Genomic DNA, 13,815 nt, shown 5'->3' on the forward strand with positions numbered 1-13,815 from the left:
AGCTCTTTTAAAAAATGAAAAGCCAACAATTCTCCATCATCCAATGACTTAGTCAAAGTGGCCAAATAGTTTTGTTATTACATATTAATACAGACATGTTTGGTTCTCATTTTCATCTTTAAAGTAATGGACTATATCCAACAATTCTACGTCTTAAGCCAATAAATTTCTAGATTACATTATCTTTAATTTGACTAGTGAGAATTTATATGGCAGGTGTCAAGTATTGACTTCTCATATTATCATCAATTATTCAAAAAGTAGTTTTTTCTGTTCTTTGTTTTGTGACAGAAAAGTCACTCAATTATTGTCATTTTTCCATATAAAGTCATTCAATCAATTTAAATGATATATTCAAATTAAATTTGAATATCACTTTTTTGCGAGTTTTACATTCGAATAATAAGTTATTTATTTTCCCTACTTGAACTATTGTCGTCTCAATTTGAAACACAGATTATTCACAAACAACTAAGACTTATGGTTTTGAGGAGTGAGTGTAATTTTATGGTAAGTGGCCAATCAATCAATGAAATGTGTAAAAATTAGGTGATTTTTCAATCTACCAAATAAAGTCGTGTTGCAAAGGGTATTTTATTTTTATGAGACCTCCAAGAGTTTCACATTTTTCATGCTCGAATATTTTGATAAAATTAAATTTCAATGACTCTCAAATCGATTTTCCAAATAAAAGAATTTCTTCACTTAGATTATATTTTGATATGATGAAGTATCTTGTGGAATTTGTCGGAATAGGTAATGACCCTTGATGAAAACTGGATATTAATAGTTTTTTAATTAGAGATAGATTAAGATATTTCAACCTCCGAAGATGGTTTCTGGATATTAAAAACTCCAATTCTTTCACTTCACACGCGATCACTCTGAAGATGGTTTGCGGATAAATTATTGTAACTTATAGTACTTTTTCTGTAGTTTCAAAATATATAAATTTTATTTTAAATTTTCTAAAGACTTCCCTGATTTTTTGGTGAAAATTAAACTATTTGGCTCTTGAAAATCTAGACTATGCATTACAAATTGAGATAGAGAGAGTAATCTTCATATGATTGTTTTCGCAAATAGTAATTAAACACGTATCTCTGGTCCCAAAAAGAACAGGAAACGCGTTTTCTTTAAATTTGCAAATTTGGTTGCTATTAGAGAAAATGTGGTCATTCTCAAGTCAAATTTTGAGTTTGTTTTGAGTTACACATTTAATTCAGCAAAGGACTTAGTCAAAGTGGCCAAAATAGTTCTGTTATGACACATTGATCATGACCACTTTTAATGTATGATACAGACATGTCTGGTTTTCAATTGTTATCTCTAAAGTAGTGGACCATATCCAATAATTTTCAGGACTAGGCATGCTCCATTTTAGACATTTGATATTAATCTTAGCCATGAATCTCTCAACCTGGTAAGGAATATTTTCCCACTGATGCAAGAATTGTTCTTGGTTTGATGGATAACCTGATTACATTTACTGCTAACACAAACATGAATTTGTAGTTGAGGCATATTAGCTATATCTTCTTGATTTTGTGCTTCCTATTCTTGAATCTCTCCTTCTTTATGTTGTAACAGTTGTTTGTAATTGAGTCATATTGGTAACCTGTTGTAACATGAGAACACCATAGTCATGGTAATGAGCCATAGCAACAATTTCGTGCACCATTTGTTCCAGAGTTGGTTGAGCTATTAAATGCATCGTGTGAATTATCAGCTACCTTGAATAGATTAGACGGAACTACGGAACTTCCCTGTTGTTAGGGTCATTTTACAATATTCTGTCTTGCCAGTGCTGTTTCAAACTAACTAGCTTGTATCTGGAAATAGAACACACAAATATTTCAAACAAACATTATTGCAATTTGCAAAGGAAAGTTTCAAAGTGCTACGAGCACAACTAGGAATATCATTGATGAATGCAAATGAAAAAAAAAACAGTTTACTTTGAGTAAGCCTGTTTGTGTAATGAAAAGCTAAGCTCCTGCTATGTAGGGAAGGGCCGGACCACAAGGGTGTATTGTAATTTGTATGCAACCTCACTCTACATCTCTGCAAGAGATTGTTTCCACGACAACCTTATCAAAATTCATAATATTACATTTTCCCAGTTTAAGAAAAGCTTATAAAACTAAAAATCAAATCGAACAATCATAAGCTGCAACATAGGAAGAACCAAATCCATTACTCCAACAGGCACCTGAAAATCTGAAAAAATAAGAAAGTGAGTCACACAACTATAAATTTTTAGCCTTTGTTATCACAGCTTCCAACTGATTACTTGCAATTCGTATCAAGCGTTAATACGTATTTGTTGATAACAAAAAGCATAAAACCTAATATATTAGTTGTTAGAATAAACTAAAAAAGATTAGTGTAGAGCTTAGCTTGAATACCTGAAGTTCTGAAATCAAATCCTTCTTTATTGGTAACTTGTCTAGAAGCGATTATTTCTTCCTCTGTAATTCCCTTGGCCTCGCTGCTTCTTTCTCCTTCGCATGATAATTTTGTGTTCCAGTTCTTCAATGATTCTTGCAAGCCATCTTAGATTTCCAGTTGAGATCAAGAAATATATTATGGATAAGCCAATGCATAGTCCACTGCCATAGCCCATCAGAGCGGCTTTCCAAAAATCATTGAAAAATTCAGAATTTCTTTCTTGATCTTCTAGCGCAGACACTGTATAGTTTGTCTCTGACACAGGATCATTGCCACAACCTTTTGAAACGGGGAATCCACGTAATCCATCATTACCATCAAATGAACTGTTCTCAAAGGTATGAAATTGGGGTCCTTGAGGGATGCATCCTTGGAGATAATTGTGGGAGAGATTTAAGAATTCAAGAGACGTAAGAGAAGCAAGTTGTTGTGGTATCTCTCCCGAAAGCTGGTTAAACGAAAGGTCTAAGGATTCCACTACAGATAAATTTCCAAGTGATAGTGGTATATGACCTTTCAATCCATTATGAGACATATTCAATACCCGAAGAGCTATGAGATCTCCTAGAACACTAGGAATACGTCCTTCAAATTTATTGTTTGAAAGATCAATAACTGTGTACAAAGACAAAATTTTCACAACTTCAAGCTTCAATCCCTTTGTTACAACAACCACCGAGTCTTGGTAGTAGAATCCACCTCCTTTATAATTTGGTACCTTTATTGTTTGATCAATAGTCGTCATGCCTTTCAAATGTTGAAACAGACTCGTTGGTAAGTCTTTCGAGAAGGCATTGTTAGAGAGATCTATGATTCGAAGATCAGGAAACATGATTTCAGCACCTGAAGATCTTATGGGTCCATGCAATTTATTCGATGTCAATCTTAAAACTCTCAGCTCTGGCAAAGTTCCCAACCACATGGGGAATGTGTCATTGAGATGATTATCTCCTAGGTCAAGAACTTGCAGCTTTTTGCAATTGGCCAAAGATCGAGGGATTTCACCCTCTAGTTCATTGCCATGCAAGTTGAGACTTATAAGTGAACTTCCAATGCCAAAATTTGTTGGAAGAGTCCCTGTAAGTTTGTTATTCTGCATATCAAAAACCTGGAGGCTACTAATATTGCCAAAACATTGTGGAATTGCTCCCTCCAGATTGTTTCTGCCCAAATCTAGAATTTGTAGTGATGTTAAATTGGAAATAGATGAAGGGATCTCTCCGCTGAGATTATTATGTGACATCATCAAAACCTGGAGGCTGCTGATATTACCCAAACATTGTGGAACTTTTCCCTTCAAATTGTTTCTCGGCATATACAACACTTCCAGTGATGTCAAATTGCACACAAATGAAGGAATTTCCCCAATGAGATTGTTATCATTGAGAATCATCTTTTCCAGATTTCTCAAATTGCCAAATGAAGCAGGAATAGATCCATTAAGAGAGTTATTACCCAAATATAGATAAGTAAGAGAACTCAAGTAACCTATTTCTTCAGGAATAGAACCAGAAAAGTGATTATCAAAAAGATACAAATGAGACAAGTTGCTCAAATTCCCCAATGAAGCAGGAATAGAGCCATTAAGAGAGTTCATACCCAAAGATAGCTCAGTAAGAGACCTTAGGTAACCTATCTCTAGAGGAATAGAGCTAGAAAAGTGATTATCCAAAAGATCCAAAACAGACAAGTTGCTCAAATTCCCCAATGAAGCTGGAATAGAGCCAGAAAGCTGATTATTATTAAGATACAAATGAGACAAGTTGCTCAAATTCCCCAATGAAGTTGGAATAGAGCCAGAAAAGTGATTATCAAAAAGATCCAAAACAGACAAGTTGCTCATATTCCCCAATGAAGCTGGAATAGAGCCAGAAAAGTGATTATCATAAAGATACAAAGCAGACAAGTTGCTCAAATTCCCCAATGATGCAGGAATAGATCCATTAAGAGAGTTATAATCCAAAGATAGCATAGTAAGAGACCTTAGGTAACCTATTTCTCGAGGAATAGAGCCAGAAAGTTGATTTTGATAAAGCAACAGAAAGGACAAGTTGTTCAAATTCCCCAATGAAGCTGGAATAGAACCAGTAATAAAGTTCCCACCCAAAGATAGCTTAGTAAGAGACCTTAGGTAACCTATTTCTTCAGGAATAGAGCCATTTAAATGGTTGTCAAATATACGGAGGGTCTGAAGCTTGGCTACTGAACCGATTTGCTGTGGGATTGTTCCTGAAAACTGATTGATGTTCAAGTTAAGAAAGACGAGATTAGTGAGATTACCAATCTCAGGTGGAATGGTTCCCGAGAAATTGTTCATGCTAAGATCAAGATTTTCAAGAAAAGGGAGGGATGAAAACGGAAAAGCATAGAGTGTACCAATGACACTAGAATTTGTAATAGTCAACGTGTTTACCCTCCCATTAAAGCATATAACTCCATACCAGTCCGTGCATGCATTAAAACTTGGTGTCCATGAAGCCAATAAAGAATTATTCTGGTTCTTGAAAGTTGCTTTCCATTTCAAGAGGGCAGTTGCTTCCTCAGTTGAAGCAAAAGTAACTGTAAAGAGGTACAAAAGAGTGAAAAACTGAAGCGAAGAGAATGTTTTGCTAGAAACCATCATCATATTTTGAACGCATTTTTTCCAAATTTGCTAATTTGGCTGCTATCGGAGAAAAAAATGTTGTCATTCTCTTGTCAAATTTTGCATTGTTTTGTGTTAGAGGTCTAATCAAAGTGGCCAAAATAGTTTTGTTATCACAAATTGATTATGACCACTCTTAGTGTATGATACAGACATGCTGATTCTCAATTCTCATCTCTACAGTAGTGGACCATATCCAACAATTCTCAGTCTTAGATGTTACGATGATTTGTTATGTCTTTGTTGCAAATTTGGGTTGTTTTGTTTTTGTCTTTGAGAAAATGTTGTCATTTTTCAATCTGTCTTGGCCGTGTTGAGAAGGGTGTTATATTTTTATTGGACCTGCTAGATATTGATGCCTGATGATGTGGAACTTTTGAAAAATGAATAGCCAAATAAATGAAAGACCAAAGAAAATTAAGAGATAATATATGGTCAAAACTATATTTGAACTAGATGAAGAACGCCCATGCTGCGCATTACCTAACAATTTCAATTATGATATACTCTCCTTGTTCACTTTTACACTTTCATTATTTTAAAAATAGATTTTTATTTTTATTTGTCACTTGTAATATATCAAGAAAAGAAAATTATTATTTTTCATTACTAACGTTAGCATTAATTATTTATTCTCCAACTCATTTTTCAAGATTTAATATTAAACATTACGTAGTTAATATGGATAGAACACTAAAATAGTCATGTCAATTATTATTTTTTAATAGGTATGAAATTTATTTATGTTTCGACTACTATTGTTGTTCATAATATAATGGGGAAAATGCATAAGTACCCCCCTCCCTCTCCCAACCTATGCCCGAAATTTCAGACACTTATACTATACTAAGGTCCTATTACCCCCTTCCCCCTCCAAACTTATTTTATAAATAATTTTCTACCCCTTTTCAGTCTACGTGGCATTATCTTCTGGGCCTAGCGCTTGTTGACAATTTTTTCAAGCTATCTGGTTGATAGTGCCACGTAGGCCGAAAAGGGATAGAAAATTATTTATAAAATAAGTTCGGGGGGTAATAGGACCTTACTATAGTATAAGTGTGTCTCTGGGATTTCGGGCATAGGTTGTGGGTACTTATGCATTTTCCCAGTATAATATTTTCATTTTATATCTATTAAATCCAATTTTATTTTTTCATACTATTAAATCCAATATTATTTTTTCTTATTGAAATTTTATGTTGCACTCTATAGGAATTTGAATACTTGTGTATATTAATTTAATTTCAGACTATATATATCATACAATTTTTTTAGAGAAAAGTATTAAAGACACTCGTAAATTCGACGCGAATTATTAGTTTCATTCTTGAACTACTGACAACCTTAAAATAACTTGAACTAAATACGAATGTTTAATTATGTTATTAATGTAATTTGTCTTATATAACTAAAAAGTCAAATTCACAATTCAAATGTAAGATTATACTAATAAATATGGATTTAATTTAATGTTGCAAGTTACGTTTAAAAAAAATTGCTAATAAATCTAGCAAGTACATTAAGTATCAATATAAATCTTACATTATAAATGATAATAACCAAACAAAAATTTAATTTCTTCCCAATATAAGAAAAACGATTTTTAGCGGCAATAAATATAAGCATTAACAAAGAGTGCTAAAGCATTTACCAACATTAGTTAATTGTCATTAGATTCAATTTTGCTATAGACTTTAGGGACACCTACAAAGAGAGCTAATTGTCATTAAAAGTACATGTTTAGCGACAATCATGCTATTACAACTAAAAAATATTTTAATATAATGTCCATATGTTAATGTTAATAAATAATACATATAACTAAACATTGTTTAGATAAGTAAATAAGGAAAAATTACCGAATTACACTACTTTACTTTACCTATTATTCCGTTTTCCCTTCGAAACTCCCTTCTTTTCCCCCAAAACTGACTCTCCCGGATACATTATTTTTTCAGCAAAGTATACCCACGTCTCCAATTCCTAAAATATCGCCTTCAATCTCTCCATATTATCAAATCAGTTATCTAATTCAAATCAATTTGAATTTCAAACGATTTTCAACTCTTTTCAACCACCTGTAAAGTTCAAAATAGGTATTATCATCTTCTGCGTTTTGCTTTTTTTTTGTTTGTTTGTTGTGTGTTTAACCGTTTTGGCTCTTGCATTATGAATCCTCCATCTTTTAGATTTGGGATTACCTAAATAGTATCACCGAACAATAATTCCATATTTGATTAAGAAGATCCTGACTGGGCAGAGTTGAGATCTAAGAGGTTGCATGAACCGTCAATAATGGTAAATCGAAGTTCTAAGAAGTCAAAATAAAAAAAGGAAGTAGATGCATCATCTAAAACCAAGGATGCAAAAACTCCAAAGAAAAGGCGTAGAAAGGTTGCCCCTCCTATATCTTGACCCACACTACCAACGGTATGTAATTATTTTGTAAATTGTTTTTTCCGATATCGATTTTTGAACTTTATGTATTCCCCTGTTTGTATTTTGATTTTAGTTTGATACATTATCGATAAATAATTTTATATTCATTATATTGTTTGAAATCTGCACTTGGTACCCAGAAACAGTAATTTTGGTATATTTTTGTTGTTATATTATTATTAATGTATCAAAAGTTAAGGTCAATTTATAAGATTGAATGCTATTATGATTTAGGTATCAAATATAGGTATTGAGTATAACTTTCTAATTTCTACACATATATCAGGTTTTTGGTCAAATTTTTGGGATGCTATATGTATCTACACATTTCATTTACTTACACATTTCATTCAATTTATATTGTATCTTATTCCTATTTGTAGTGACAACGGAACGTATGTGCTGCATTTACTGAATTTCTGAGCGATGAAATCAAAATCTGATTGATCCCTTTTTGAAGTGACTATCTTCGCACAAGATATGCGGCACTGTTATGGAAATATGGTACCGACAAGGCTAAGGCGGGATACGTTAGCGAGAATGATGATCGTACAAGGCCAAAGAGTGACTTCCTTCCATCAGTAGATGATGAAATAATTAATGTAGATTAGTATTTTATTTACTGACTGACAGTCAACTGTTGAAGTTTTGTTGTTTCGAAGATTAACTGTTTCGTAGTATTCCTCATCAGGTTAACATGATACTTCTAAGTAATACATACTTCTAAATTTGAAGAATGTTTATGTCCATAATTTTTTATGTTGCTTTTTAATTTTATTTTTTTTACAGTTTAATACATTCTTACAGTTTAATACTTTTAAATTTGAAGAATGTTTATGTTTATAATTTTTTATTTTGCTTTTAATTTTGTTTTCATTACAGTTTATTACTATAAATAATATACACATATGTACAACTTATAATATCTTGTAAGATGATACAAAATTTCCACAAAATTATTATGTACATGATGCACCATTGCCTCCACAAATAACAAAATTGTATTATTCACAACACATGGTACAAATTGTCGATTATAAGATTGGTACAACTCACAAAAGTTGATACAATATCAGTAACATATACAAAATATATATACAAAAAATATAATGTATATGATACATAGTTGATTAAAACTATTCTAACTATATATTTTGAGCTACATCTGATACTATATTCTTTTGTAACATCCGACAATTTGAAGTGGCTTTGAAGAAGCTTGAAATTTGGAAATAGTCATTTTTTTTGGAAAAATTTAAAATCTGGAAAAATTTGGTTAAGTATGGAAAAAATGAGTTTTTTGGCCAACTTTGAGTAGTCGTAACTCCTAGTTCAGGATGATTTAGGAGTATTTCCAGTTATGGTTGCGAAGCCCTTCGAACGATATTTCCAACGCCACCGAGTTAGCTCGATTCCGAGTTCGTATGAGGGAGTTACGCCCTTTAGAAGATGGGCAGTTGGAAGGGAAATCCGTCCGGAAATTTAAGGGCATTTTGGTCTTTTCCCAAATTCTTTCTCTTGAGGTTACATGGTGTGTTAGGCTGATTTTGGATCATTTCTTTTATCCCATTTTAAAGAGAAAGAGTTAGGGTTCTTGAGAGGAGAAGAAGAGAAGAAGAGAAGAAAGGAGATCAACAAGTTTCCGTCGTGGATTATCGTCGGGGGTGATCCCTAATAGGTATGTGAGTTCTTTGTGTGGGTTGATCCTTTCCCCCACACACCAAGCTCATTTTATGAATTGAGAAAAGATTGGAATTGTTGTTGAAGTTGTTAGTTGTTGTTGATGTTGTTGGTTGTGTTGTTGAAATCTATCGTATGTTGAGGGAATTATGATTCTAAGAGTTATGACCATTTGGAGTTGATTCACCATCAAATTCTCAGCAAGTTTTGGCTGTCGATCCCGACCTACGGACCATAGATCGATTGACGGTCCGTACTGGTCAACCGTCAATCGGGACAGAAGTAGGGTTTTTGGGGCATCGACCTACGGTCCGTAACCTGACCTACGGACCGTAAGTCCGGACCGTAGGTCAACACTTAGTCATTTTTTTAAAATGAATTCTGGGGAAAGTTTCTGACGCGATCTACGGACTTGCAGGACGGACCGTAAGTCCATCTACGGTCCGTCGATGGTGTCCGTAAGTCCCACCTGTGTCACCAGAAATCTGAAGTCCCAGCCAGGTTTTCCCATTCCTTTTCTCACTTTCTCATGGACGTTCCAAAGTATTATACCTATGATTTATAGTTGTTTCCGACACTCCAAAGTACGTCTAAGCGTTCAAGAATCCCTCCATAACATGTGATCGAACACCTTGAATTCATAATTCCGATTCAAGGAAAGATAGTTCCAAGTCAAGTGAAGTTAGACGTCAAGTAAAGGAATATAGAGTTTCAAGCTAAGTAAGAGTCTCAAGTTTCAAGTCGAGTAAGAGTCTCAGTTTCAAGTTAAGTCATGAGTTTAAAGTTGAGTTCATTCCTCAAAGTTATTAGGGAACTATGTATTCCCAAGGAAGTTTTAAAGAAGTGTCTTTACATTTAAATAAGATTGGAAACTGAGATTTCCAAAGGGGCCTTCGGGCTAGTTTTTGAGTAATTATCTCATATCAGCAGGAATAAATATGTTTTAAAAACATAAGAGCCAATACTTTTTTTGGGAGTAGTATCGAGCATCGAATTAGGGGAGCGTTCAAAGAACCCACAGCCCCCATAGAACCATGTTAGCCATCATGGGTAGAAAAGGATCATCCCTTTTAGATGAATCCTTTTCAGATTTGACTAGTGGATCCATTAGGCAGTTCAGGTTTTATACCTTTGGCCGGGTATAAGATGCTCTGGAAGCGTGAGGTCGATCGTTGTATCATCACTATAGCTTTTATGTGATGGTTGTCGGTTAGAGAAGCTCCCACAGCAGTTATTGTATTTTCATACACATAGATTATTCTATTTCTTTTTATACATCAGTTCATTGTATTTCTATATACATTTCAGCTTATTGTATCTTTGTATACACACAGAGTTTATAGCATGTTTTAACAGTCTTTCTTTATATCACACTTGTTTTAAATTGCCTTATATTGAAAGAAGTCAATCAGGTTGAGTTGAGTTGAGCTAGGTAAGCTATTCAGTTCCTTCCAGATTTCCTTCTAGCCTTTGTTGCTTAGTTTTTCCAGCTCGCATACTCGTACATTCCATGTACTGATGCCAGTTGGCCTGCATCGTTTGATGATGCAGATTCAGGTACCCCAAATCAGCATCCGACACGTGGTTGATCCAACTGAGCACTCCAGAGTCAGTGGTGAGCCTCCTTGCATTTCGGAGGATTCAATTATTTTGTGTTCTTAGTTTTTGTCTTATTAGGATGTTGCGGGGTCTGTCCCAACATCCATCTCAATATTTTAGAGGCTTCATAGACAGACAGTCAGTCAGTTAGTTTCGAGTCTCTTATCTATGTATATATGTAAATATCCTATTTTGAGATTCGGGTTGCCTTATGGCCATATTTTATAAGTTAAGTTGTTTTGAAATATTGCATTGCATTGAGCTATTCTGCTGAGTAGGTTTCCGCTGAGTTAAGAAAGCCAGGCCAAGGGTTCGCTTGGGGTCAGCAATGGTCTCCGAGTGCCGGTCTCGCCCAGGGTGTAGGCTCGGGGCGTGACAAACTCGGTATCAGAGCAAAGAGTTCAAGAGTTATAGGGAGTCTATGAAGCCGTGTCTGTAGAGTTCTAGTTATCGGTGTGAAGCGCGCCACATCTATAATTGGGAGGCTGCAACATTTAGGAAGATTTCTCACTTCTTTCATACTCAACTTGTGCGTTAAAGTTTATCTTTAAAGAGTTTCCTTCTAATTCACGTTTGCGCGTGTTTCAGATAGTCATGCCTCCACGGAGAGTTGGCAGAGGGCGTCTTCCTAGACGCTATGTTGATGAGCAAGAGTTACCTGATGCACCTGGAGTGCAAGATCAAGGGGAAGTTTCTAATGCCGAGTTCAGAGAGGCAATTAGAATGTTGAGTCAAGCTGTAGATAATCAGATTGGTCAGCAAAGGGGAGCTCGACATGAAGGAGCTGACACTTCTAGGATTCGTGAGTTCTTGGGAATGAATCCTCCGAGTTTCACAGGTTCGAGCACTACTGAGGATCCAGAAAACTTCATTGAAGAGTCGAATAAGATTTTTGATGTGATGCATGTGTCAGATACTGAGCGGGTTGAACTAGCTGCGTATCAATTGAAGGATATTGCTAGAACTTGGTTCGACCAGTGGAAAGGGAGCAGAGTTGAGAATGCACCACCTGCGAGTTGGGCCTGTTTTGAAGAAGTTTTCTTGGGGCATTTCTTTCCTCGAGAATTGAAAGAGGCTAAGGTACGTGAGTTCCTCACACTTAAGCAGGAGTCCTTGAGTGTTCATGAGTACAGTTTGAAGTTCACACAACTATCCCGCTATGCTCCGGAGATGGTTGCGGACATGAGGAATAGAATGAGTTTGTTTGTTGCTAGGCTGTCTCGGTTGTCGAGCAAGGAAGGTAGGGTGGCAATGCTTATCGGGGACATGGACATATCAAGGTTGATGGTTTATGTGCAGCAGGTTGAGGAAGAGAAGCTGAGGGACAGAGAAGAGTTCAGAAATAAGAGAGCTAAGATCGGGAACGAGTCCGGGCAGCAGAGAGGTAATTCAAACCGTTCCTCCTTTCAGCAAAGGCAAAAAGGACCTGCTCCATCATTTGCTAGAGCACCTGCACCCCGATACATAGGTGAATTTAATGGCCAGAATTCGAAGGACTTCAAGGCTAGACCAGCGCAATCTTCGGGTAGTGTGGCGCAAGGGAGTAGTAAGCCTCCTGCTTGCGCCAAGTGTGGTAGAAACCACTCAGGTATTTGTCGAGAGGGCTCCATTGGTTGTTTCAAGTGTGGTCAGAATGGAAATTTCATGCGAGAGTGTCCAAAGAATAGGCATGGTAATGGAGGCAATAAAGCACAGTCTTCTTCAGTTGTTCCCCCAGAAAGGACGGCACCTAGAGCTACTTCTAGTGTAGGTGGAGGAGCAAACCGCCTTTATGCTATCACCAGTCGCCATGAGCAAGAGATTTCTCCAAATGTTGTCACTGGTATGATCAAAGTCTTTGCTTTTAATGTGTATGCTTTGCTAGACCCAGGAGCAAGTTTATCGTTTGTAACTCCTTATGTTGCAAATCAGTTTGAGGTTCTTCTTGAAAGACTTTGTGAACCCTTTTGTGTTTCTACACTTATTGGGGAGTCTATTCTAGCGGAAAGAGTCTATCGTGATTGTCCTGTTTCCATCAGTCACAAGAGCACCAAGGCTGATTTGGTTGAGCTAGACATGGTAGATTTTGATGTCATTCTAGGTATAGATTGGCTTCATGCCTGTTATGCATCATTAGACTGTAGAACTCGAGCAGTCAAGTTTCAGTTTCCGAATGAGCCAGTCATAGAGTGGAGTAGCAGTTCAACAGTGCCTAAGGGTCGTTTTATTTCGTACCTTAAGGCAAGAAAGTTAGTTTCGAAGGGTTATATCTATCACTTAGTCCGAGTCCATGACTCTAGTGTTGAAATACCTCATTTCCAGTCAGTTCCTATAGTAAGAGAGTTTCCAAAAGTTTTTCCTGATGATCTACCCGGAATTCCTCCTGAGAGAGAAATAGATTTCGGCATATATCTTATTCCAGATACTCGTCCTATCTCTATTCCGCCATATAGAATGGCACTAGCAGAGTTGAAAGAGTTGAAAGAGCAGTTGAAAGATCTCCTAGATAAGGGTTTCATTCGACCAAGTGTCTCACCTTGGGGCGCTCCGATTTTGTTTGTGAAAAAGAAAGATGGTTCCCTTAGAATGTGTATAGACTACCACTAGTTGAATAAGGTTACCATCAAGAACAAGTACCCTCTTCCGAGGATTGATGACCTTTTCGATCAGCTTCAGGGTGCCACTTGTTTTTCAAAGATTGACCTCCGATCAGGCTATCATCAGTTAAGGGTAAGGGAATGTGATATCCCAAAAACAGCTTTCAGAACCAGGTATGGTCATTATGAGTTTTTGGTCATGTCCTTTGGTTTGACCAATGCACCGACAGCTTTTATGGATTTGATGAATAGAGTCTTCAAACCTTATTTAGATATGTTTGTTATTGTCTTTATTGATGATATACTAGTTTATTCAAGGAATGAAGGAGATCATGCTAGTCACCTCAGAACAGTTCTTCAGACTTTGAAGGACAAGGAGTTATATGCCAAGTTCTCTAAGTGTGAGTTCTAGCTTAAGTCTGTGGC

The 13,815-nt window shown here is 35.9% G+C and overlaps 2 protein-coding genes and 2 pseudogenes across 4 annotated transcripts in view; 1 reads left to right on the forward strand and 3 right to left on the reverse strand.

The window, feature by feature from the left end:
* LOC125872870 (vacuolar protein sorting-associated protein 2 homolog 3-like) overlaps positions 1-13,815 on the forward strand; it is a 377,001-nt pseudogene that overhangs the window by 135,918 nt on the left and 227,268 nt on the right.
* LOC125872850 (receptor-like protein Cf-9 homolog) overlaps positions 1-13,815 on the reverse strand; it is a 345,297-nt gene that overhangs the window by 76,054 nt on the left and 255,428 nt on the right. For 2 of the 3 annotated variants that reach the window (XM_049553647.1, XM_049553648.1), the window contains one exon: positions 2,409-2,730. In XM_049553647.1, the coding sequence (XP_049409604.1) occupies positions 2,450-2,730 (281 nt within the window). In that variant the 3' untranslated portion in view covers positions 2,409-2,449. Of the gene's footprint in view, positions 1-2,408; positions 5,078-13,815 lie in introns of those variants that run through there. The other variant, XM_049553646.1, reaches the window with a different exon arrangement.
* The window catches only part of LOC125872846 (receptor-like protein Cf-9 homolog), a 315,600-nt gene that overhangs the window by 66,621 nt on the left and 235,164 nt on the right, over positions 1-13,815 (reverse strand). The gene's annotated exons all lie outside the window — the stretch shown is intronic.
* LOC125872856 (receptor-like protein 9DC3) overlaps positions 1-13,815 on the reverse strand; it is a 109,827-nt pseudogene that overhangs the window by 13,656 nt on the left and 82,356 nt on the right.

This window comes from Solanum stenotomum, chromosome 8, assembly GCF_019186545.1.
Source record: "Solanum stenotomum isolate F172 chromosome 8, ASM1918654v1, whole genome shotgun sequence".
Lineage (NCBI taxonomy): Eukaryota > Viridiplantae > Streptophyta > Magnoliopsida > Solanales > Solanaceae > Solanum > Solanum stenotomum.